At 41.4% G+C, this 26,112-nt stretch overlaps 1 protein-coding gene and 1 long non-coding RNA gene across 2 annotated transcripts; one reads left to right on the forward strand and one right to left on the reverse strand.

Moving 5' to 3' along the window:
* The first annotated feature begins 15 nt into the window (after positions 1–15).
* LOC122991802 lies at positions 16–3,708 on the forward strand. Its single transcript, XR_006405912.1, has 3 exons — positions 16–80; positions 3,388–3,525; positions 3,617–3,708. It is a non-coding gene; the product is annotated as an uncharacterized LOC122991802 (long non-coding RNA).
* Positions 1,449–24,518, reverse strand: dop1b (DOP1 leucine zipper like protein B). The gene is made up of 38 exons (XM_044365146.1): positions 24,279–24,518; positions 20,715–20,892; positions 19,934–20,115; positions 19,649–19,819; positions 19,190–19,379; positions 18,929–19,027; positions 17,844–17,967; positions 17,595–17,704; positions 16,849–16,960; positions 16,623–16,737; positions 16,372–16,491; positions 15,993–16,101; positions 15,351–15,587; positions 14,957–15,261; positions 14,454–14,857; positions 14,079–14,350; positions 13,835–13,987; positions 13,553–13,653; positions 12,727–12,917; positions 11,015–12,614; positions 10,640–10,739; positions 10,287–10,478; positions 10,056–10,178; positions 9,839–9,973; positions 9,665–9,720; positions 9,470–9,574; positions 9,110–9,176; positions 8,849–9,008; positions 7,486–7,568; positions 7,256–7,365; positions 7,013–7,162; positions 5,701–5,762; positions 4,796–4,924; positions 4,550–4,686; positions 3,859–3,914; positions 3,625–3,768; positions 3,361–3,493; positions 1,449–2,763 (listed from the first exon to the last, which is right to left on the reverse strand). Exons 2-38 carry the CDS (start codon positions 20,850–20,852, stop codon positions 2,506–2,508), a joined length of 6,933 nt encoding a protein of 2,310 aa, XP_044221081.1. The 5' UTR covers positions 20,853–20,892; positions 24,279–24,518; the 3' UTR covers positions 1,449–2,505.
* Between the last annotated feature and the right edge of the window lie 1,594 nt (positions 24,519–26,112).

The following is a 26,112-nucleotide window of genomic DNA, read 5'->3' on the forward strand; positions in this document are numbered from 1 at the left end:
ATCAACCAAGGTAGTGACTGCTAGCCAATCAGAGGCTAATGAGGGCGGGCCTTCACGGAATGCGGGTGGGAAAAAATAAGGTAAGTAAAACGTCCGAGTCAATTTCGCAGGAAAATGAAACCGAAAACTCAAAACTGGCTTGTGTCACACGTAATTCGCGGCTTTTTTGTTCGCTTTCTATTTATTTATTTATTTCTACGAAACAAAAAGGTTTTTAAACAACTAACGTATCTGTCAAAATCCAACTTCCCGTCCTCATCTTCACATGTTGCGTCAATTTTCTTCACATTGTTTGTTCCGTTTACTGCAGGACTTTAACGTTAGTGATAGAAGTATTACTTGTCACTGGAATGGCAAATAATGGAATAATAGCACAGTATTTATACTGTTTTTTTTTTTTTTATAAGAAAAACGTACTCTGCTAGGATCACTTCTGGTTTCCAGAGTAGTGTTCAGTACAGACAAAAACTAATAAAGCGGTGCAATTAATTATATATACATGTTTACAGTGTTTTCTGTTGAAAATGTCCTATCATCACCACTGATCAGAACTTTCAGCTAATCACAGTAACAGGCCTTGTAATTACAAACATGTCCAAATATCAATTATATCAATTAGGTTTAACTAAGCAAAGGGGCAATAAAGTTGTGAGATTAGCAATTTCATATGGTCTCCTTTGACTTAAATTTATTAGGGCCCACAACATTTTGTTGGCTTAACTCCCATGGATTTCTGCTTGCAGTTACCTAAAAAAGGCAAAACTTATATCATAGTTTCAGGTGTAAAAATTGGATGCAATTTGGAGGCTATTTGTATCTGCTTAGAGGCATCTGTTCATGTCAGGATGATGTGTATATTCAGTTTCTGAAAAAAAAGGTATTTGTATAGAGTTTTAAAAGTATATCATATCCATAACTTTTAATCTCATTTGTACAGTAACTACAGTTTGCCTGTTTTCCACTACTTATCTACATCTGGTCCTGGCAGCCTTTTAAGCAAGGTAGTCCAGACTGCAGCCACATCGTCCAGCTCCTCCTGAGGGATTCCAAGTTGTTACATCTCTTGAATTATGGAGAACAATTTCATTATTTAACAGACATGTTTCGGCCTGTGGTCTTCATTGAAACATTGCTTAAAGTTGTTGTTTTTTTAATAAAATTAGTTAATTAATTTTTAATTAAGTTGTTGTCAATACTACAAGTGTCTTTATTCACCATGTGAACATGAGAAGTTGAACCAGAAACCACATTGTTCCCAATCAAATCAAACTGAATAGATCCCTACAGTGTGTTCTTATGATTGCATACAGTGATTGACTGCTGTGTGGATGATGTAGCACATCAAGGTTAATGACCCAAACTGTCACAGTTTTGAGTCCTTCAACAATGCTCCTCTAATGCAAAGGCAGCAAAACAAGCAACTAAAGCTGTACAGTGAAAACACAGTATTTAAGCTTATTTAATTTAATGAGTCTTGTTTCTGTTAATTCAAAACATAACATGGTCCTTTCAACATCCAAAATAACTTAAACAATAATTACTTAAACATTCAGCACCAAGGAAAAAAAGATAACAGGCAGTGGTACAAACTATCCATGAACAACTACAAAGAAAGGCTGATTTCCCTTGAACACCAAAAATGGCAAGCATGTTTTTAGCGAGGTACACCCGATAATATTTCAAAGGGTTTTCCTGATGTACACAAATCACATTCAGTAACTTACCAATAAAAGTCTAAACATAAATCCTTACCAAGGGCCTGTGAGGTCCAATAATGACTTATCCAAATAAGAAAGAGAAAATACAATGATGTCCTGCAGACATATGGTCTTTACATTCTCAGAGTCAGACAGACATAAGCATTGTATGTTCGTACTAGAGAGTGTGTTAACCAGAGTTATGAAAAGGTCAAAAGAACACATTAACGATAATTAATAAGGTTCTTCACAGTGAATCTGCTGTTTTGTGTCAAACAAAACATCTTTACTGGAACTACTGTAATTACAGGCTGTATGCCTTGTAATAACAGTTAACTGAAGTTGGTTTTCATAATAACCATTTTCAATGGTAAAAAGTTTTAGGTTAAAATCACTGAAAGCAAAGAAAGTAAACACTATGACACATGTGAATAATGTTCAACAAAGGTGATACTCATCCTTGAGAGAGGAAGCATACTGCAGTAATTTGTGATTTATACTTCATATCATATTATTTCAGATATCCAAAAAGGCCAATGGAAATAATTACACCACAGTCCCTTAGTTTCTCCAATACAGATTCAGTGTGAGAGCACCTCAGAGGTACATATATTCATGTGAAGATCAGACAAGTTAAAACGTTAAAAAACAGAATTCCAAAACATTTCCTTATTTTCTAGTTCACAATACAACATTATCACTGGTTGTGCCTTTTTTAGGATTTCTACTCATATGGCTGCAGATCATTACCATAGGGTTTTAAGCGTGAGAAGAGGACTTGGTTCATGAAAGCTTCATGCTTGATTTTTTAACTCTCCATGGAGTCCAAGAACTCTTCCTCAGTGATGTGCTTCAGTCTCTTCATGACTCCATCTGAACTGGATGCTGGGTAGTCTGCTACTGGGAAGTGGGGCATAGGGTGGCTGTAGGGCGGAGGGCCCTGGAAGGAACAGCATAGGGTGCGGAAGAAAGGCACCAGCTGGGTGATGGAGGACAGGGAGCTTTGGGTGAGGAGGGGGAACTTTAAATGCTCTGTGGATGACTCCTCACTCAGCCCATTCAGTGTCTGGAATAACATGATAACACATGATAGTATGAGATGTGGTCATGTCACAAAACAAAACTCACAAAACGAATGAATCATGCAACTTTCATTCGACTTTGTTCATTTATAAAAGACAAAATCAATAAAATGAAGTTACAACTGACGTTCATCATACATCATTTAAATTGTAATACACCATCTTTCTGAGTATCATGCACCAAAATCGACCCAGATTTGTGTGACTATGCAGGACCCGATGTCCCAATTTAACAAAAATAATCTGCAGCTGGGAAGGAAACAATGCCACACTGCTTTGTTTTGTTTATTTGTGCCAAAGCCTTTATATTCCATATCTGAACACCTCAGATTGCATTACTGAGCTTTCACCGCAGCCAATTATCAAAGCAAAAAATCCTATGATTAGGTTCGTGTCGCCAGTGAGATGTTGCTGATAACATAGAAACATGAAGCACAGATATTGTTACTATGGTTACTTGCTATCTCATACCCTGCAACATGATGATTTAGAAAGGTTAACCATTCAAGAGTGTAGACTTTAAAAAATGGGAATGACTATCTATATGTTTGTAATTTGTTTCAACCAGCATATGATCTTACTGCATATCGTTGCTGTATTCCTTCCAGTATTCTGACAACATGGGGTGTGCATTCCTGTTCGCCCTCTATCAATGTACTTTCTGGGCCACTGTAGCGGTTCACATCCACCTCAGGGACAAATGCCCAGCGATACCTGTACATGGAACAAACAGTGACACAGAAAAGGTAAGATGGAATAGAATACCAAGACAAAATAACTAATGCAACACCACAACTTAAATTAGAAAGGTTTTTAAATGATTTTGTCCTATTTCAGGGTCTTACATCTGAAAGAGTGGTATCCTTTCTGGAGGAAACGCCAAGGAGGTGTCCAGAAACTTGCAGGCTGACAGATACATGTCCAAGTCTGCCTGAGAGAAATTCACTGGTCCACTTCTGTCAAGGGCTCCACGTACCACTTTAGCCAGCCTAGGTGGTACACGAGAAAACATTATTAAGAGTGAGAGTATCGACAGAATTTCAGTGAAATGGAATTCATGAATAAAATAATGAACTCACTTTGAGACATCTTTATCTGCCTGCAGAGCTTTCTCTAGGCGTGCAAATATGCGGATCTAAAAAAAAAAAATTCCTTTAAAACAATACAGCAGTGATCAGCAATTAGATTCAAACACGAGCCAGTTTTTTAAGGATTTTTCATTGCAGGGCTGATACCCAGTACAGTGGAAAGGCAGACCCACAGGTTTTGTTCATTTCTTTTAATACATTTAAGAATAAGATTGCTTTATAACACTATAAAGGACTGTATCTAAGGGGAAAAATGGCATCAGCACACCATTACTGTTCGACTGCCAACCATTTGTGTTTTTGAAGAACAAATCTGTTATAGTCTCATAGGCCAAAGTTGTGGAATTCACACATTAAACTTTAATTTCTGGTAGTTTATTAGACTTAATAAACCTCTATTCAGCACCATTCACTGTTCAAATTGGGGGCAGTATTAGATGTAACAGTATTACAATAACTGGGATTTACAGAAGCCTTGTGTTTATTTTGTTATCTACAGTAGATTTGGGAAAATTGATGTAAAGGTTTTGATATAAACTATGAAAGTCAAAACTTTCATCAGGAGGCCAAATATTTTTTCTGCAGGGCCGGATCTGGCCCACAGGCCACTATTTGCCTACCACTGCAATACAGTATATGGCCACTGTGTATAAAACCAGGCTCTTGGAAGATGGGATCTTACCAGTTCTGTGACCATGATCGGCCACAGAGATGTCAGGTGCTGGGATGAAATCCGCAGCAGGAGAACACGAAACATCAGGAACATCTGGGCTGAAACAGCAGCGCTGGGATTCATACGCAAAGCCTCCGTGAGACGCTCTGGAAGAAGGGGAATGAGGTCTCATAACTGCTAAGCAACACATTCAGTAGTATAATGTGTAATGTGTTTCATAAAAATCCAAATAAATATCCAGCAACAGTACCACACCTTGGATGAGGGGCAGATAGAGATGATACTGATCGAGTTCTCCACTGAACATGGCAAACGCCTGGCGCTTCAGCAGCATCGGTTTCTGGTCTGCACTAGCAAACAGTTTCAGAGAGCCACTCTGCATGCCTGCAGCAAAAATAAATACAGGACTGTAACAGCAAATAATCAAACATGCCGCTCTGTAATTTGAATTTGACGCACCACTTCCAGAAGTGACATTTTGACTGCAGTGGTTTTAATATAATATCTAACCACTTTCTTGTCTGAATCTAATTTTTCAATCTTGAATACTTGAGAGGGTTGAACTTTGAGTCTGAACATCTCTGCAGCATTGCTTCTCCATGATCTCTCTCTCTCATTCTCTACACCTTGCATTTGACTGAAGAAGAATACACATTTGGGCACAGACTTGATAATCAACATTTTGGTAGAGACTTGATAATCAAGTGATGTCTGGGAACAACCCCTTGATTAACCATATGCCAGCTGTGTCTTTCCTGCCTCCTGACGACTGCTGATTTAACCTTTTTTGATCCTGTCTGAATGCAACACCCCCTCCTGTTTCTGCCCCTTGATTTCACCTACCTGAGAGTCCCCCCCTTTCTATGTTGACCCTTGATCTTGTATGTGTGTCCCACTGCAAGGTCTGAATGCAAATGCCCTCCCTTCCTACCTTTTGTTTACCATTTGTTGATCACTGCCTTGATCTTACAGTATAAAGTGTTTCCATTTCTTCTGCTCTGGGTCAGTCTACTGTCTCAGACCCGCTCTGGGTCAGTGAGTGATTTTCTTCAACACTCTGAAGTTACATATAAATCTTTTATATCACAGATTAACTCTCACCTCCAGATTACAATTGTCTTTTTACAGAATCACACTCAATTCCTAGAGGCTGTACTCACTCATTAGGTCTTTAAACATGGTCTTCTCATGAGTCAGCAGGTGGTCAATTATGGATTTCCAACTATGGAGAACACAGAGCAGCCAAGCAGGGTTCATTAGACATTGGTCATCTTCAATTCTTTTATTTAATAATATTAAATACACATTAGAGTTACTGAAAAGTATAATAAAATACATCTGTAGGATTAACCAGAACTTTTTCTGAAACCCAATCCATTAAGGTGGTCAATCAAAAGCATTCATTCACTCATCCTTCTGTAAACTCTGGTCATAAAACCTAAATTCACACACTCATCCACACTCTCCAAAAAAACTGTTCATACTATCAGCAAAACTGAGTAACTACATGTGTTGGAATACATTCTGCATGTCCACAATGCTATGATTTTGAATTTGAATGGTCAGCGTAACTTCTGTTTCAACTGAGTCGATATGTCAGTTATCGAGAAACTACTCCTAAATTCATGGGTAGTCAGATATTTTCAAATTCATGGATAAGTATCACCGCTTCCCCTTCAAAACTAAATTTGTAACTGGTTTGAGCAACCCATAGTTCACGAGTGAAATGGTTACACATGTGACACAAAAAAGAGGAAGAACAAGAAGAAGTTTATCTTTGCAACCTCTCAGCCTTGAGCCATGTCGATTCCTGAATTTGTTTAGCCACTGAATCAACTATGTGGTCACCTGACCTTCCTATGTGCTGCAGCAGACTGAATCTCTCTGTTCAACAAACCCTGCCTACATGCTGCAGCTCTTAGCAAGTAAGCAAACCAGCCAACAGCATATGCTAGTACCACATATCCATTATATTATGCTACTAAAATGTTTCAAGGTCTTCTTACTGTGAATAATAATTGACAACACTTATAGTAGCTGAAACCCTTAACTACTGTATTAGGTATTACTATGGTTTTGCACTGTAGGAATATATTTGGATTTTCTTCTTCATATTGCCTCAGCTAGTTCATTCACTGAAATGCTCTACCTCTTGTATTAATCATCAGTCATACAGTGTCTTTATTTCACAAGCCAATACCTATCATACCCACCAATACACATTACCCTATTTTACAATGCACCTCCGTTCAGTTTTTTTGTATGATATAGTATGTAAATACTGTACATAAAATTCTATTTTTATTATTAATAATAAGTGATATTAATAAATAGTATGATTTTATGCCTCCTGTGTGTGTGTGTGTGTGTGTGTGTGTCTTTTAATATTCCTTAAGTTTCAAAGAACTAGGACAGTAGTAGATGATTGTCTGGAAATACATTTCCATCCCATATTTTGCCAAAAATGCTAACCTCAGTGCACAGGTGGCATCCATGGTGAAGAAGAGAGGGTCCATGAAGAGCTCAAAGACCTCTTTCCTCCAGGCCCTTTTGGTATAGGCATAACCGCTCAGACTGCTCAGCAGCTGAGCACCCGCTGCAAAGCTGGGCATGTTGTAGGCACTACAGGAGAGAAGGTTAGAGGAACTCTATCAAGATCCAAGAGACCAGAGATGCCAGCAGTAAAATGAATCAGACACTTACAACAGTAATTACCTGTGGTTCTTCAGGTAGGGGAAAACATAGTACATGAGCCGAGAAATGAGAGGAACCGCTTTCTCCTTCTCATCACTGCGATATACCATGTCAAGAAGTGGTGCCAAGATCTACACAGTGAGAAAGTGTGTTAAATAATACCTATAGTACACACACACACACACACACACACACAAAGGCTCACCCACTCATTCACTTGCCATTAATAAAACCTGAAAAAAAAAACTTACCTCAGCCAGGAGTACAAGAGCCTGCACGCTGTAAACTGAGGGAGCCGAGGAGGAGACCATGGTGCTAGCTTGAGCCATCGACTCTGACAAGAAGAAACAGAATAGTGAGTTCATGTGTTACTGTTTACCAAGCTTCTAATAAATATAGTCTTCACTATGCCAGCTGTCCTAAACTTGTTTTGTGTACTGTGGCCAGTACACATAACTATGAGGTTTGTTAAAGGCATATACAGATAGGTGACACTCAGAAGAGAAATATTTCATCATAGGTTAAAAGTGATCACTCAAAATAACTTTGTATTTATTTGAAATGACTGTTTCCTCCAAGGAGACAAATGAATGCCATGAAAATGCCCTCCACAGTTCAACAGAGCCATCACTTTAAGGGTCAAGTGTTCATGCCTGTACTGTTCCCATAAATCTAAATGCAGATGTCACTTGAGTAATTGTTCTTACAGAAACACTAGCAAGTTGAGCAGTATTTGTGATTGTAGCTTCTCTTACCATCTTGGTCCATTTTATACATGTCACAGAGCATGCAGTACACCTGTATAGAAGCATCTGCACTAATTATTCAGGTTTTATTCTTTGTTACATCAGTGTGAAGGAAATAACAATTATCCATTGACTGTGAATGTTTTCTTAGGCCAAGGCTACAGCAATGTGTCAGAGAAGCAGCTGGAAGAAACAAGACCAAGATAAGAAATTGTGAGAATCTAGTCAGATGCGTCTTCCCATCAGATAAGGACCAGGTGCAGAAACCCCCTTTCAACAGAGCTATGAATTAACCAAAAGGGCAACTGTGTATTAATTAAAGGCAACTGAGGGTCTCTGAGGGTGACGAAATACTCTGTGATGTATGAGACTGTGTACAAATACGATAGCTGAACTTCATTACAGTCATCTCTCAGCCTAGAAAGCTGGAGATCCATTTACAAATGTGAATTCTGATTATTGTAATGAATAAACTTTGAAAGACAACCGCTCTCTGTGAATTCATCTTTAAATTTCCATGACAATCAGTATATGGAATAAAACTCAATTTGAATTTGTACAAAAACTCTGCATTTCTCTGACAGTATGGAAGAATGTCTGTCATCTGTGCCTCTCAGATTTCTCAGGTTTCCATGGATACAGGCGCAGGTCTCTAATTCAAGGTCACATTAGACAAGAAAGATGGACATTTCCAACCATGGACTACTAAGCTGAAGTTTACTATGGGGAAAGCAGTGTTTCCATGGCAACAGTAGTGATTTGTAAGCTCTACCTGGCCCAATCAGACATAAATCCAACTAAATTGATCTCCTGGGTTCATTATTGTATTGTATTGTGTTGTGTATTTGTCAGAGTTAACTGAAGTTACCATAATGGTCACCATCCATTTCCGTGTCATCAGGTTCCTCTGCCTCAGGGCACACCTGTGGCTGAACTTTGACCTCGAGGCTGCGGCTGAGCCAACTGGTCTGCTCCAGAGATGATCCTGCGATCCCACCCACTGCCTCGAGGATCCGCTGAGTCACTTCCTGCACAATAATGCCATCATCAATATCACTGCAGTATCTCTCTCACACACCACGCACTTGCTATCTCAATCATAGCTGTAGTTACAAAGCATGCATCATACCTGCAGATCTCGGGTGTCCTTCTTATTGTCCAGGTTGGGGAGCCTATTAACAATGTCATTGAGGATTCTGCAAGATACAAATTGTTACTGAATTTTCCCCAAAGAAATTTAATAAATGTACACAAGGATTTTTTTTTCATAATACCCCAGCAAGCCTTTCATTGTCACTATCATTAAAGTGTAGTATGACCATTATGGTTGCTTGTCTGACCTGTCTGCTGAGTACAGACATGGACTACAGTGTATTTATGAGCTTGTTTGGTGTGTATACCGTGATACTGTTTGTATAAGCACTGCACAAGAGTACTGCTATTATTACTGATCAGACTTTGGATAAAGAATGAGTGTGTAAAAACTGACCCCAGCAGTAAGAAGTGCCCAGGCGGGGCCAGGTTGAGCTGAACAGACTCCCGTAAAAGACTGAGGAGAGGAGCGATGTTTTCCTGCACAGCCTGAGCTGAAATACTACATACAAAAAAGAGATTATTATAAAAGTGAGCATTTGTAGAATCACCTCACTAAATTTGAGTTCCTGCATTATATTTTGCTACTTACCTCTGGATATAGGTGTAACTGAACTGTAACATGGGGATATCTACCAGGGTTGACTTCTGGAGAGAACACAGTAGAAAATGAGACAAAAATGAGTGAAAATCAACTTTCACTGAAATGTCCTGAATACAAGTTCGGAGCATCTGTGCATGTGTGCATGTATACATGTTTGTGTACCTGATCTCCTTTTATCTGATGTGGTTTTTTCACCACCTCCTTGACCAATTGTAGGATGGTATCCGTGTGCAAGGTGTTCAATGATTTCACCAGATCCACAATGGTTAGACGAGACTCACTGGCCACAGGTAAAACCTAAAGTAGAGAGGAGCGCAATGATGCCGCAGGTCTTCCAGTGGGTGTTCTTTCTTTTTTCTAGACACATTACAGTTCTTACTTTGTTTTTGTGCCTCCTCTTACTCTTCCTGCTGCTCCACACTGCTCCCACTGAAGCCATGAGCTGAACCCCATACTGCTCAGTCAGAGGGACCAGAAACTCCAGTATCCGCTGCCGTAGAATCTACAAATGCACACACCATTAATAGTTGAAATCTGCCACACTAATATATGCGCATAGGTTAAACACATCACATAAAGAAAAACAAACAGCACAAATGACGCATGTCACCTTGGTGCTTTTAAAGTAGACAGAGGTAGAAGTGTGTCTGCTGCTCTGTGCAGTGTCAGATGCCCGCCTCTGAAACTCTTCTCTCATGACCACACCCCATAACAATGCCATACTACTGAGCATGTGCGGCAGTGCCTCAATCACAGCATTGCGTGCATTACGGACATCCATAGGATCACGGGCAACCAGGGACTGTCAGAGAGAGAGAGAGAGAGAGAGAGAGAGAGAGAGAGAGAGAGAGAGAGAGAGAGAGAGAGAGAGAGAGAGAGAGAGAGAGAGAGAAGAAAACATTTACATTCACATTGATATAAAAAGGTACATATCTGTGTGCATGTGTGGGCTTCATTCCTCACTCTCTTGTTGTCCAGTAGACAGTAATGTGTAATGGTGGTCAGGCCTTCTAGCAGAGTTAGAGGGTAGTCAGGGGCGATGTTCTCCTTCCTACCACTCAGGCTGATCAGAAGACAGAAACATAAATCAGACATTTAATTTGAAGCACTGTGATGTCCTCACAGTAGAAACAGGAGCCTCTTGTATAAAAACCTAGAATATTATTAATTATATATATTACACATATTATTATAAATCGTCATGATATTCAGTACATAACTGAAGGTCAGGCAAGCAACTAGGTAAAATGATACATTACACAGTGTAGCGCTGTAGAGGTGATAAACTATATGACAAATTAGATTTTGTGTTTGCATTTTCAGTGGTGCTCAGCCTACCTCTGACTTGTCTTTCCTCCATCGTGCTCATAGAGCTTGACCAGTTCGTCCAAGTTTCTGCATATCTGACTGATAAGCGGAGCCACAATGATGCCTAATGAGCGTCCCAAGTAGGGCAGAGAGGAGCACAGCAGTGAAACCCAGTGGGGGTGCATGGCATAGCCATACTGTGGCTGCAGAGCCCTGGCTGCAGCAGAGACAAACATTCCTTGGGCTGTGATGGGGTGGCTTTGGACGTACTGGGCCGCCTTGATGGACTGCTGGAAAAGGACAGCGGTTTGCCACTCACGAGCAAGGGGGGTGCTAGCAATCGGGTGTTCACGAGGCTCACCGGGCTGGCCAGATGCTCCACCTGACCCAGCTGCAGAGACAGCCCCACCAGGCCACACATGGTATTCCAGGACTATGAGAGCCTGAAGGAGTTTTAGTAATTCCATTTGTAAGGGGTACTGCTCCTGCCCCCCTCCTGCTCCAAGATTCACCAGGCTCTCCTCCGACAGGCCTCCCTGCTCATCTAGCATCTCAAAACTCCTGGATGGTCCCTTGTCTATTCCCTTCTGGCTGACATACATAGATGCAGAAAGTGTAAGCAGAGCATATTGCTGCACTTTACATCCTGAGAGGAGTCTGCGGATGGGCTCCAGACTGGCCCCATTCCCATCTTGTCCCCGTGCCACACAGCCAAGCTGGTTCACCATCCGTGTCAGCACCTCCACACTCTTCACCTGAACCTCCCTGTTTCCCTGCAAGTCAAGAGGACTAAGACTCAGGTAGGAAGGGTAATGAGAGCGCAGAAATCGCAGGCACAAGGACACCAGCAGTTCAATGAGCAAGGATGGGGGTACAGAGGGGGAGGAGGAAGGGGAAAGCAAGCAGCCGTAGAAACCTTTGCCATCCTGAGCCTGTTGGTGGCGCTGCAAGAGGTTGGAGACCAGGTTTAAATGTGCAGCAGAGCTTGTGTCCAGAGAGGTGGAGGAGAGGGCATCCACCAGAGGGCACTGGGCACTGCTCCTCAGAAGGCTATCTAGCAGTGCTAAGCCTTGGAGCAGATGGCGCCAGCCACCCGCCACAGGATACAGCAGCACATGACGGAACAGAGAGTCGATGGCCTCTCTCTTCTCACGCTCCTGTTTTAACAGGCGAGACCTGGCCATGGCCTCCAGCTCTACGTCCTCCTCATCCTCACTTGACAGTGAATCAGATGCCTGTGTGTGCTCGGACTCTGCCCTCCGCAAGCCGTTGACAAGGGCTCCTTCCTCAATGCTGCGGTAGGGGACAGAGCCAGAGCTTGAGTTCTCTGTGGATACCTGGGCACCACTGGTGTCAGCTGACTCAGTGTGTTCACTCTCTGCCTCCTCCTCCTCCTCCTCCTCCTCTCCACCCTCCTCCTCCTCTGTCTCTTCACTCTCACTCCGGGATACCACTAAAGTGTCTGGTAGTTTGGCCAACTCTGGACCATTGTCTAACTCTGCCCACAGGGATTCCCGGTCCACAATGTTCAGGAGATTCAAGGAAGTGACCTCTGTAGCCATTGCATCCACAGATGTGCCAGATGTTTTTGTGGAGGATCGACTTCTGTTGCTTAGAACCTTCAAGTTGCCTTTGAAAATAAAATGCATATTAGCTTACCAAAAACACACAGCGTACAGCCACAGTAAATGTTTTCAGTCAAATTTAATTCACTCATACAACATGTTGACAAATTAATTTACCAGCAGTGACATTTTGTTTGATGCTCTGAATGCTGCAACGCTGAGTGGAAGGATGAAGCAGCAACAACAGAATAGGCTCCAGGATCCGAATAACGTCATTGAGGGACAGAGCCCTGACCAGCCAGCACTGAGATGCTGCACTTACTGAGCCATCTGTACAGCTGAGACTGTCCACCACGACACACAGAGACCTGAAAAAGACACACAGAGGTTCAAATCCTTCCCAGCTGTGGAAACTCAAAGTCTATAGCCACGACCCAGTGAGGCTGTAATGCTCATGACAAACCAGAAAACAAAAAAAGAGAAGAATTTGCTATCCTTAAATTTTTATCACAAGTGAGGCAAAACATGTCAGTTTTGGCCAGAGAGTAGTGCTGTTACCTAAATTAAAAGGGTTTCTCTCCTGTACTGTGACAATTTTAGGATATCTCAGAATAAGCTTGTCTGGCTTACTCTAAGCTGTACTTTGTCTTTCTCACTAAGCATGCTTATATTTGCTAAAGTTAGCATGTTAACATGCCAACATGGGATACAAAGAGGCAGACTGTCTTGGCTCTCACTCAAGCTGCAGTTTTTGACATATTTGGTTTAAATTTATAATGTTGATCATGTTCATCATATTCAGATTAGGAAGTTGCTAAATGCTCTGTATTTGTTGTCTGTGGGAATCGATACCAGTTTGTAGCATGCTAATAGACCATCTTAGTAGAACTGACACATATGGTGAGCAGCTACATAAGATAGGGAGACCAAAAAGGAGACCAAATTATAGTCATTAACCTTCCATTTGTCTTTACTGCTCACTACTTTTCCACTATGTACTAACCGGTCAAAGGAGCGTCTGAGGGACATGGTCCTGTTGGTGTGGATCTCCCGGGTCAGGTGCCACAGAACAGTGAAGCGGTGCAGTGCTTCCAGCCTTACAGCCTGGGGCAGACAAACACAAGGCATACAGTGTTCACAACCCTTTAGCTTATTTGCTTATCTCATCATATGACCAAGAAGTCCGTTTGTGTGTCCTAGTTAAACTGACACATCTAGAAGATACTAGGAGAAAATTAAAATGTGTGAAACAATTGTGGTTCAGCGTGTGTGCAGGTATATTCACCTTGTCTTTGTGCAATAGCGCCTGGCAGATAATCTCTTCACAGATGGACGCTGATGGCGCCAAACAGTGGAGCCTATAAAACAGTTCCACACAGGAAGTGTGCTGCTCTTTGCGCTCCGTGTCCAGCTGGCTCCAAAGTACCTGGGACACCCTCTGGGTCACAGCACAAAATTGCAAAATCTTAAGTACCACACTTACACAACAGCTTTGAGTTATACAAACATTTTCCCTTTGACAACCTAACCTGATAGAAATCTGTGCCCTCCTCTATGGCATGAAGCACAGCAGGGTAGATGGGTGGCACAGTGACCATCTGCAGCCGCCCGCTCAGAGGGTTAGTGTCAGAGTTCTGGTAGCGTCTGTGCTTGTCCTGGATCACCAGTGCTAAGGACTGAGAGTGGTTGATGAGCTCCAACAGAGAGGCCACTGCAGTGTGTTGGATGCTGTAGTCCCTGGAGAGGCAGCAGAGTGTCATCAAGGACCTCAGCCACACTGGCAGGCTGTCCACGTCACTGCCTACGGAAAACAAATACATTTTATTACTACTTTGTGGGTTAAAGCGTGTAGCTAAGAGTAGTATCACCTCAGCTGGATGAATACAATCAAACTGTGTGCTGACCTGTGTGACCGAACATGTCTGTATGGAGAGCCAGAGTCTCCTCTTCACTTAGGTAGACAGGGAAGGTGGTGCACTCCAGCAGCAGGTGGCAGGTGGCAGTGAAGGCCTGTCGACAGGCCTCAGAGATCTCTGCTCTGCCCCGGGGCATGTAGCCAGCTGCCCAGTCCAGACACCCTAAATGTCCACGCTCTTTTTTCTTCTCTGTGGGGGCTGCTGAGAGCTGGGTGTCAGATGTAGGGCGGTGTTTAAACTTGTTTGGATTGAACAGTTCAGTCAGTTTGTCCTTAATTTCCCTTCCACCCTTGCCCGTCAACAAGGTCTTCTGTTCCACCGAGGCAACAGTTAGATCAGGCTGGGGCTCTTCCTCCTGTCCGCTGACATCCTCCACCTGCACCAGCAAGTATCTGAAACATGGGAGGAGTGAAAATATTAAGAGAATTAATAAAAGAGGGCAATAAAAAGGTCTATCTAGATGATGACTAATTTGACAATGGGTAGTTTACCTTGTGGTTATGAAGGCCAGGATGTCCTGCAGACACTGGGTCATGGTGTCTATACTGCCTCCCTTCCTCCACACTCCTTCATCTTCTTTGCAAATTCCATTTCCCTCGGCCCCCATCCGCGGTGGGAGATGCTGCTCTGACGGTGAGGCGCTGATTCCCAATCCGCTGTCTTCAGACCTGAGTGTTGGGTAAGTACCATCTGCAGGCTCTGCCTCATCTCCTCCATCTCTGTTCAGCTCTTCAACTCCATGGTGACCATTAAGCTGACCAACACTGCCATCTTTCTCTCCCTCCTTCTCCATATCCTGGATAAAGGATCATTTATAAGATGAGGCAGTCAAACTTCAAAAATTTAGATATAAACCACACTGGCACACACTTTAAAATGCCTCACCTCTGTTTTTCTGTCTTCCTCTTCTAGTGTCTGTGACTCCATCTCCTCTGAGTGTGCCCCTGCCTCAATGTCCATATAAGCCACAGGCATCTGGATCTTACTCAGGACTTTGAAACAGGTGCGCAGGCCCTGTGTGACATCTTCTAGACTAACAGAGTCCATATGGCTGCACAGGGTCTGCAGCAAGGTGCCCAGCATCTCAGGAAGAAACTGGGACTGGATATCGGCATGGAGCTCCTATGGGAAAACACCAGCATGTAAAAAATACTGTTTGTGTGTAGACGTTTGTTCAGGCATCTTTATGAGTCAGACTTGGGTCAACTAGTGCTGAATAATAGATACAGTTAGCTTTAAATAAATATTTACTGAGCACCAGAGGGGTACAAAAATGTCAACCAAAGAAAAAAAGGAAAATTTGTTTTTCAGTTTGTCTACATTTTTTAGTATTTGTTGAATATTTCCAAAATGTCAAACCCCAGCAGTCTGGTTTTCTGGATGAATCAATTTTTTTTTTTGATTATTAGCAAATATCTGCTCTGGGTGTGTGTCTAAAATAGATGCCCCTTTGTGGTGTAAGTTAACTGCAGCTATTTCTTTTCACAAAGGAGGGAACTATGATGTGAAAGTGTGTGAGTTATCTACCAGAGGAAGCACATCGAGCAGGAAAATGATGAGATTGGACATCTCTGTGACAGAGGGAGCTGGATGGCTGCGGTCCTGCTCAGGAGGTGTTGGTGGGTCATCTTTGTCACTATAGTGTAAAGAGAGAAAGACAGTGATGGTTATCAACTGATACCTGAGGGTAAACCAGGAAAGTCAGAACACATGTTGTATATGTTCTTGGCAATGCTGCTTTACAGTATACTATGTGAATGCTGACTTTCAGCTATGATCTTGCATTTTTTGGGCTGACATTATATTTTAAAGTTAACACCTGATAAGTTTAAGTATTAAGCAGAATTCCCCATTATAATTCAGGATTATAATTAAGAATTCTGTGTCACAGTCATTCCTGTCTTACCTGAGAGAAGTGCAGAAGCGTCGGGTCATGTACTCCCACAGGTATTCACTGTTCATGGAGCTTACGAGCATATTCATCGTCTTTATGATCTCTGACGCATTCTTATTCTCTTTTATCTTACTGTTTAGGAAAGCACAAGACAAGCACCATGGGTCACGGAGTTCGTTTTGACATGAAACAGTGTTCAGCTAAACCTGCATTAACTTGACAGTCAACATCCTTGCATCTGTTCTTTCATCTATTGCCCTCACCTGGCCAGCTGACTCCCTGAGAGCCCTGAGCTGGTTTCCTCCCCCAGCATCTCTCGACAATAGCTGTAGAAGGCTCGGACCACCTCCAACAGCACACTGCTCAAGACCGCTGGACCTGAGCAGAGGCATCACAGTAAAACAGGCTGAGACAACAACAAAGAGTGGTGGATCAAGTAATTCAGTGTTTTGATTGTGTTTGTGTGCTGTACTGCTCAGTGCTGCCTACCTATCTCCGGTTTATCCAGCAGGCTGATGATGATGCGAAAGGGCCTGAGGTATCCAGTCACACTCTCCGGGTTGCTCTCCGCATCTCTTTGTTTGAGGATGTTAATCAGAGCCTGAAGTCAAAGAACAACAGATGAGAAGGAGAGGAACAGAGGACAAACATAGATTAATGCACCGTTCAAACAGACACACCAAGACATTTAACAAACAGACATTTCACCATGATGTGAAATGTAAATTATGCTTCTTTTCATTTATTGTACAAGCTGAAATGTAGTTTGCTTTAAAATATTTAACAGAATAGTTTAATTTAGACATCATGTTTAGCTTAGTTAAAGATTTTGTTTTGGAAAATCTGATTATTTGCCAAGAGATAGATAGAGATAATGTGCAGGATAATTTCTTGGCTCAGGGCATTAACTCCCTGGAGTCTCCACTGGTTGACTGGAACAGGTTACTCTTCCCAGCCAAGAAATAGTCCCGCACATAACCTCCCGGTAACATGTGTTGCTTTCACCCTTCAGTTTTTGCAAGGATTAAACAAACAACATGTAACACCTTAATTACTGAGTTTTAGAGGTGCCTGTGGGTGGATTTTGTTACCTTAGGACAGAGCCAGGCTAGCTATTTCACTCTGTTTTCCATTTTTATTCTAAACTTAGCTAATACATATACCAGCATATACATATATTTATGTATTTTTTCAGTTTTGGTGTGAATCTGTGTGTTAATACATAAGTGAGGTACCTGCACAATGAAATCTCTGGAGTAGTTGTTGAAGTAGAAGGATGTATGTTCCTCTGTGGTAGTGGAGAGGGTGGGATGTGGTGCCACCATCTCTCCTTTTGTGTCTGTGCCTGAAAACACATGCACACACGCGTGCAGACAAACATTAGTGAGCAAATTGAGAGAACCACTGATTGATTGAGCTCTGACTGCCTGACAGTGGTTTGATACACATGATTCATCACTTAAGTGTTTTCTATTGATCAGAACCTAGGAGCCAGGCGTAGAGGCGTCTGTTGAGGGACATGTCTCTGCGGAGTAGTGTGAGTGAAGCTGCAGACACCACTGTGGTCATGTCTTCCACACTCATAGCAATAGTGGTCTCCGCTGGATCCTAAACCAACAACACAGATGTAGCTGATGAGGACAGGAAACAATAGGAGAGTAATGACGGGACAGACGTCGAGTTCAATGCAACAGAAATAGGAAATAATATTGGAGACCATTCACAAAACTAATTTTCATACAATTTGTTTTGCTATTGTCTATATATCTTATATTACACAAAAGTGATTAAACTAAGACTTTATTAAAGAATATTTTTACATTTATTGTAAGTCTGTCCCATGTGCTGCTGCACAGAAATTGACAAAATATTCATGTTTCAAGCAGCAGCAGTGATAATGATAGCTGACAATATCAATGATAGCCATCAAGGGTGCAATGTACAGAAACATAATTATGGGGTTATTCTTGCTTTTTTCCCTCTAAATAACCTGAATCTAATATTTGTCCATCAATTCTGTCAATCATGATGACATTTAACTTACCAAATTAACTGCTGTGATCTAATAATATTAGTGACATTGCTGCATCACAAGGGCAAGCAGCAAACCAGTTTAACCCAATTATCTCAATAATTGACGTAATTAGACAGAACTGTCTATCTCCTGGACATTTACAACAAACAGTTTGGGAATAGTTTTAACATTCATCTCTATTCTCTTCCCAAGAAGTGTTTTGATAATTAGGCAACATTATTGATTTGTTTACAACATGCTCGACTGTCTCATCTGTTACTTGCCCGAATGGACTGGTAATGTCCCTAGATTTCAGCAATAAACACTGGTGCATAAAATGTTCATAAATGTTCATCATAATGACTGAAAATAAGACCCAGGTTGTAAATAAATGAACCTTTCTTTTGGACAGAAAACAGAGGAAAAATATGTTACAGAACTCTGATGATCTACAGCGATGTCAAGAGGAGGAATGCAGAAACACTTTACTTAGATCACTTAGAATCAAAGATGATGTCCAGGAAAACAAGTAAGCAAGTTAATGTGTGAACCTACCAGACATTTAGCAAAAGGGAAAAAGAAGAGCAGGATTTCTAGCGTGTTCCTCTGCACCAGGACATTTGAATCTTGCAGAGAAAGACACACTGACTTCACCTGGAGACAGACAGAGGTCGTGAAGTTCAAACAGATGACAAAAGATGGTGATGATGTAGACTTTACAAGTAAGTTGAAATATGATTAAAACAAATGTCTACAATGGAAAATGTTTAAAATGTTCTCCACTGCACATATGACAAGTTAGACAAACACACTCACCACAAGGCGATGGTCGTAGCCCAGCATGTGTATTTGCTGGTCCAGGGTCAACATGCGGTCAAAGTGTGTGACTATAAAGACCGAGGCGGGCAGTCGTACCAAGGGGCTGACCAGCATACTGCCCCACAGGGCACCATAGAAGACCTGCTGACCCACCAGCAGTGACAACTTGAGCAGCAAAGCATCAGTCCTGGACAAAGTGAGAGGACAGGGTGGAGAAAACTCACTGACATGCTTTCAATAACATGTCAACTAATAAATCTATATTTCTGAGTGGCTTTTGGTTATTTCTGTCAATTCTGACAATTGCTTTAGTATAAAGGTACTGTAGCATAATAACACTCACCCAAAAAAACACATAGAGCAACTCTTCAATATATTAGCTTCTGAAGTATATCAAATTTTGATAAAGGATTATATTAGTGAGAAATTAATCACAAAAATGCATGTGCTGTGTACCTGTCATAGACCTCCAGTCCCTCCTCCAGGCCTGGCAGTAGTCCTGTTATAAAAGCCTGAAGACTTGGCAGCAAAGCCCTCTGCAGTGGGAGATAGTAACGCTCGTATAGTGTCAGCAGGACAGGCTTCACTGCCATTGCTGCATGGCCCAACAGCGGGAACAATCCTGAACTAAAAACCAGACACACACGCACATCAATGAGTTACATCATAAAAAAAGCATACATGCACACATAATCAGGCCAGCTCTCTCCTTGAAGCAAGTGAACTGTTCTGTTTATTCACCTGTAAATGAACAGGTCCTTGGCTAGCCATTTCGTTCCAATGATTTTGAAGATGACCTCATAGGTCTCCAAAGCCTTGAGGTGCACTCCGCTGGGGAGGGCCGGGTGCAGACACTGGGCCAGACGCTTCCCTATGATCAGCCTCTTGGGCAGGAGGGAGTAGCGAAGGTTACTCTGCAGTGCCTGACAGAAAGAGAGAAAGAATTTATATAGTGAGTGAGAATTCAGTCAGATCCACTCAATAAAACAAATAAAGCCGCGCAAACGCACAAGAATAACATGACTTTGTGTTTACTGTTGTTCAGTTTCATGTTTAACACATGACAATTTTCTCTCTCACACATTCTGTGTGTACTTAAAGGACCAACTCTTTTGCTTTAACACACACAGACACTCCAAAGTAAATATCTGCTCTGCAAGTAAATAGAAAAGTGGCATATTTATAGCCCAAAATAAATGGGCAGAAGACTTGAGCAATAAGGCCGTCTAACACAGAGTCTCAGTGAGAAAAAAAAGAACTTCCTCATAACTACAGAGAACTAAAACTTATAAAGCAGCTGTGAAGATGACACTTGCAAAATATCTACACCAAATAACTGTGAATACTAATGTTAATTCCAGGAAAACACTAGAAAACAGATCATCTGTTATGTTGAGACACTTTACTGTGCGCATAACTGGATGCAGCAATGTCGATTCACATAAACTGAGATATCAGGAGGAAGTCATTAGCAGCTACAGTATTTTAAGGCATCAGGTCGTCTCTGTGCATCATACTGTACCTTGTTGAGCTTGCCCAGAGAGGAAATGAGATCTGCCCACTCACTCGAGGACTCAAAGTTTCGCAGCGCTTTCTCAATGACTGCCGCATAGCTACGATAACGGTAGTCATTCTGCAGCTCTAATTCCTCAGGATCCATGATACATCAATCTGATCCCAGCATGTTCAGCACAATATGTCTGAAAAACAGGAAAGACAAACAAAATGTTTTTAGCTAAGAGGCAGAGGGTTTAAGAAACTCACAAGAAGAATCAGTTCTGCAATAGTATCGGTCTGTCTGCAACCTGTTGGATATCCCTCTGCCTCTGAGGCTTGTTTATGGCAAATAAAATTAGCCAATTAGCGCTGTTCACTGACATACACAAACCACGGGGCAAAGGAGACAAATGTCCTCATTCATGACTGGTCAGCGTTTGCCTGATTGACCTGTCTCTCAATCTGAGGAAGGAGGCGTCCTTCTAACATACTGTGTGGCTCTGCATGCATGCATGTATGAGAGAAACAAGTTATGGTCTGGGTATAAATGCAATGAGCAACATAGTTTGCTCTTCTCTTCTCTACACAGTGAAATTAAAAGCTGCATGTACTGATTTCTTTGGCTACTTGGGGGCAGCACAACAAACCGTAAACGCAACATTGACATATTATCGCATTATAAATTATTTGACAAATGTGTTAGCAAATGCTTATTGGACAACACAAGCAATTATTTTCAAGCCGTATTCTTGGCAACCTGACAAACCCAAATCCAATATTCATTCTCTTTTCAGCTTCCATTTTCACAAACTCCTGACAAAAATATCTGTCTCTTAACCAGCCAGATGCTAACTTTGTCTGCTGTTTGGTGCTGGGCTGGTAGTGTACAGCGGTTTTATCCAAAACGTTTGCGGAAAACAGCTCCATGCTGCAACTGGAAGCAATGTAGATGAGAGCGGTGAGAGTGAACTAAACAGTAATTTTGCAGGCTTTAAAACCAAAACAATGAGCTGAAAGATGCCTGCTAGGGCTGAAGAAGACTGCAGAGTCGGTTGATTATTACTGTATCTGTGGGTCTGTCATTTGATCCATTGTTAATAAAAATACTGATTACAGCAGCTTCGAAAAAGGAAGAACTGAAATAGCAAAAATATTTGTACTTAGGTAAAAAAGTATCCAACTGATAAATATACTGATTTCTTGCTTTCATGTACATGACAAAGGCAGTGGAGTATATGTGTGTGTGTGTGTGTGTGTGTGTGTGAGTGTATGTGTGGTGTATTTGAATACAGCTAAACACAGAAATGGATGGGGGAGTAGGAAGAAGGCAGGATTAGAGGAGCACAGACATCTGGACTCCCTGTGGTTGAGCTGAGAGGGGCTTTGCCATCGTGGACAAGCCCAATACCACGTGCTCATGCACCAGGACGATGCTGCATTAGTGCCGATGGGTGACTGACAGAATAAGAATCAATGAAAATGTAATATTTGATTCATTTTTTAAGTAAGTAAACAGTGTTTGTTGGTTAAAGCTTTAAAAATGTGAGGATTTGCTGATTTACCTCATCTCATATCTTTATAAACGTAATACTGTGGGTAAAATAAGCAATTTGCAAGTTTCTGATAACTTGTTACAGGTATTTTTTGTTACTTTTTTTTTTTTTTTTTACATTTTATAGCCTAACAATTAATCAGTACATCTAAAAAATAATCCCTAGGTTAATTGTTTCTGAAAATAATCATTTACCCACTGCCTACAACAGACTTTCAGTGTAATAATAATACAGGAAAAAAGCCTAACCCAGTTCTTAACCCATGGGAATGAGAAGGAGGAAGAGTTGTCTTTTTTCTTGTAAAGAAATGATAGGAGAGTGAGCGCGAGAAAACTGGGAGATAACAATAGTAAAATTAAAGATGAACATGTGATGAAGAGGTCATTTCTCTTTTCATCCCCTGAGTCGGCCTCCTGGTATGCTCTGCTGGAAACGATAATGGGTTTTAGAGGCTGATACAGATATTGATATTTGTGCAGTTTTTAAAAATCCAATAAAGATGTATCAGCCATATTCATTTTTTCACATTACATAACAGAAATATTTCTGATAAAGGTCCTTTAAATTGTTTATCAAAGAGTTGTGACCGTGATATTAACTGTCAAGGCTATGTAATGGCAACACTGTTTCTAAATTTCCTAAAACGTATCGCTGACATTTCTGTACTGCACTTTTTTGTTACTTATCAGCCAAAAAATACTCGGCCAGATGAGTAGGAGGTCATGTTCTGTGTATTTAGTTAGATGTGGTAGTTTTTGCATACTGTTGCCATGTTATCTAATTTACAAGAAAATGAGGTTTGGGAATAGTCTGCTATATTACTGTGGGGGTTTTTTTGTATGTGGCTAAAATAAAAAAGGTTATGATGCCATATTAATTTAACAAGATCAATGAGTGTATAATATATCATGTTTTGGTAACATTTACATTTAAAAAATAAGGCCTTTTGTCACCAAAATGTGTGAAGAAATGATCCAACAGTTGAAAGTGTCCTTTTCTAACATCGCCAGGCAAAAAACACGTCTTACCCTTAAAAGCCACATGCTGGACTCGTGACCTCAGTCTTAAAATCCTACAGCCCTGTAGCCGGTGGATTAAACTTTCCAAAGTGCTTTTTTCCCCCCCAACTGACAGCTTTGATATGGATATTAAAGTGCTTAAACGTTGAGTACGTAAAAGAAGAATCAGCCTAAATGGCATCTATACTTTGATTAAGAAATCCTATTCTACACCGATCGTGTTCATCTGTTTTTGTTCAGATAGACTATAATTCTTCCTGCAAAGAGAATGTGAGTACAACCATCCATCCTAAAAAAAACCCAGCTTAGTGACAGGTGGCAACTAGATAATCAAATTGTGTAGGCCAAGCAGAAGTAAATGTACACTCTCACTTCCTCATGGCGTGTCTCAGCAGAACAGCAAGTGCAATAAAAAGAAAAAAAAAAACCTCATGCATTTCAACAGGCTGGAAATGTGTGCTTTGAGGGTGGACTGGACACACACTGTATGGCTCCCAACAAGCCCCGCGGTGGACTGTGTCACCTGACTGACACCACCACCACCACCATGAGAGGCTTTTCTATGACAATGTTTAGCTGTGAGACGGCACATGAGAAGAAGACAGAATAAACTGTGGCCAAATGACAGTTGGCCGCTGCAGCTTTTGGCCTGGATGTACTGTAGCATCACTAGCATAACAGACTGCTGGGTGTATTATGTAACTGCACGACTACAAACCACAGACTGAATGATAATGTCATTGCCTCATAAACTAGGAAACAAGTAAGACATTTTTTTTTTACAATAGTGAACATGTTGGTGTAAAGCTAGCTAACGGTAATGCTCGTTTTCGTTAATACTAAAATTGAACTATGGAGTGTTCAAATATATAGCTAGCTATTAATTATTCATTACAAATATTAAAAGGTTAAATAAAAGAGGAGGAAATGAAAGAGTTATAAAAAGTCAACATATAGAAAATAGCACCGTGGTAAAAACAATTAGCTAGCTAAGTATCAGGTGCATCAATGACTCACCAAATGCGAGCACTCGCTTCAAGGGAGCCCGACTGAAAGAAGCAACAGCCCGGTCCTCATGGTACATCTTCCACACAAATACAGCACGAGGAAAAGATATAGGAAACCTGTTTTTTGTCTATAGGCAAAATACGTGTGTGTGACCAACCATCCCTAGAGTGCCAGGGGTAATAACAGTCCTAGCGGGGCGGGATCCTCAAACTCAGCTGATTTCAGAGCTGAGCAACACAACAGGACGGACGGCTCACTTCTTGATACAGGAGGGGTGGGGCGTGGAGGTTTTGAACGGTAAAAGGAGATATTTGCCTTTTAAACGCTCCTCAGACAGTCAATACACGAGGGACTCAAGATAAATTCTCGCCCGGAGGGAAAAAGAAACCAGTTTATCTTCGTGCAACGTCAAAACGGAGATGTAGACATTACTGTGAGGTCACTGCCCCCGGGTTTGGTATAATCCAGGATGTGCCGTGTTTACAAACCTCTCACCTCACTGTTAGATATTTGACAGTGAGCTGCAATCATACTGTCTATGAGTACAACTTACATATTTTGTAAGTTTAAACATAATTTGTCTCCAAAATGTTCTCATGTATTCCAGTATTGCTGTGAAATAGGTAAAATGTATTATTTTAATGTAATTCTAGATATATACATTGATGTCACACAGTGAACAGGCATAGCTAAACACCCTCATTATAGATAGATAGATAGATAGATAGATTAAAATATATACAACTTAAAGGAATCTTAGTAAGGTGCTGGGCCACCACATGCCACCAGAACAGCTTCAATGCGCCTTGACATTGATTCTACAACTCTCTGAACTCTTCTGGAGGGATGAGCACCATTCTGACAAAAGATATTCCCTCATTTGGTGTTTTGATGATGGTGGTGGCGAGTGCTGTCCTAACATGTTGGTCCATAATCTCCCATAGGTGTTCAATTGGGTTGAGATCTGGTGACTGTGAAGGCCATAGCATATTATTCACATCATTTTCACACTCATCAAACCATTCAGTGACCCCTCGTGCCCTGTGAATTGGGGCATTGTCATCCTGGAAGAGACCACTCCCATCAGGATAGAAATGTTTCATCATAGCATAAAGGTGATGACTCAGAACAACTTTGTATTGATTTGCAGTGACCCTTCCCTCTGAGAGGACAAGTGGACCCCAACCATGCCAGCAAAATGCCCCCCACAGCATAACAGAGCCACCGGATCCCCTCACTGTAGGGGTCAAGCATGCAGGCCATAGACTGTATACAGTCTATGATTCAGACCTGTACCGTTTTCTTGGTGTACGCCACGCATGCACTCTCTCACTTGTCAAGAATATGGTGAAGGATGACTCATCTGACAATGGTACTTTTTTCCACATCTCTGTAGACCAGTGCCTATGATTTTTTGCACCACTGAACTCTCAAATGTGCATTCCTCTTTGTAATGAGAGGTTTATGCACTGCAACCCTACTATAATATCCTTCTCTATGTAATTGTCGACAGACATTGCTGACAGTCTGATCAAGTCTTGCATCGACATTCTCAGTCACCTGAAGAAGAGCTGCTCTTCTGTTGTTTCTTACATATTGTACTAATGCACAAGCATCATGGTCATCAAATGTGCACTGTCCACCACAATTTCTGACTGTATTTGCTGATGTCTTTCCCATAGATCCAAATGCAGATGTCACTTCAGTCATTGAAACACTAGCCAGCTGAGCAGTCTTTGTGACTGAAGCTCCTGCCATCCGTGCCCCAACAATGAACCTTCTTTCAAAGTCACTTAGATCTTTTCTTCTTGCAATCTATAATCTATGAGCCAGTAAGCCAGAC

The sequence above is a fragment of the Thunnus albacares genome, chromosome 11, assembly GCF_914725855.1.
Source record: "Thunnus albacares chromosome 11, fThuAlb1.1, whole genome shotgun sequence".
In the NCBI taxonomy this organism is placed as follows: domain Eukaryota; kingdom Metazoa; phylum Chordata; class Actinopteri; order Scombriformes; family Scombridae; genus Thunnus; species Thunnus albacares.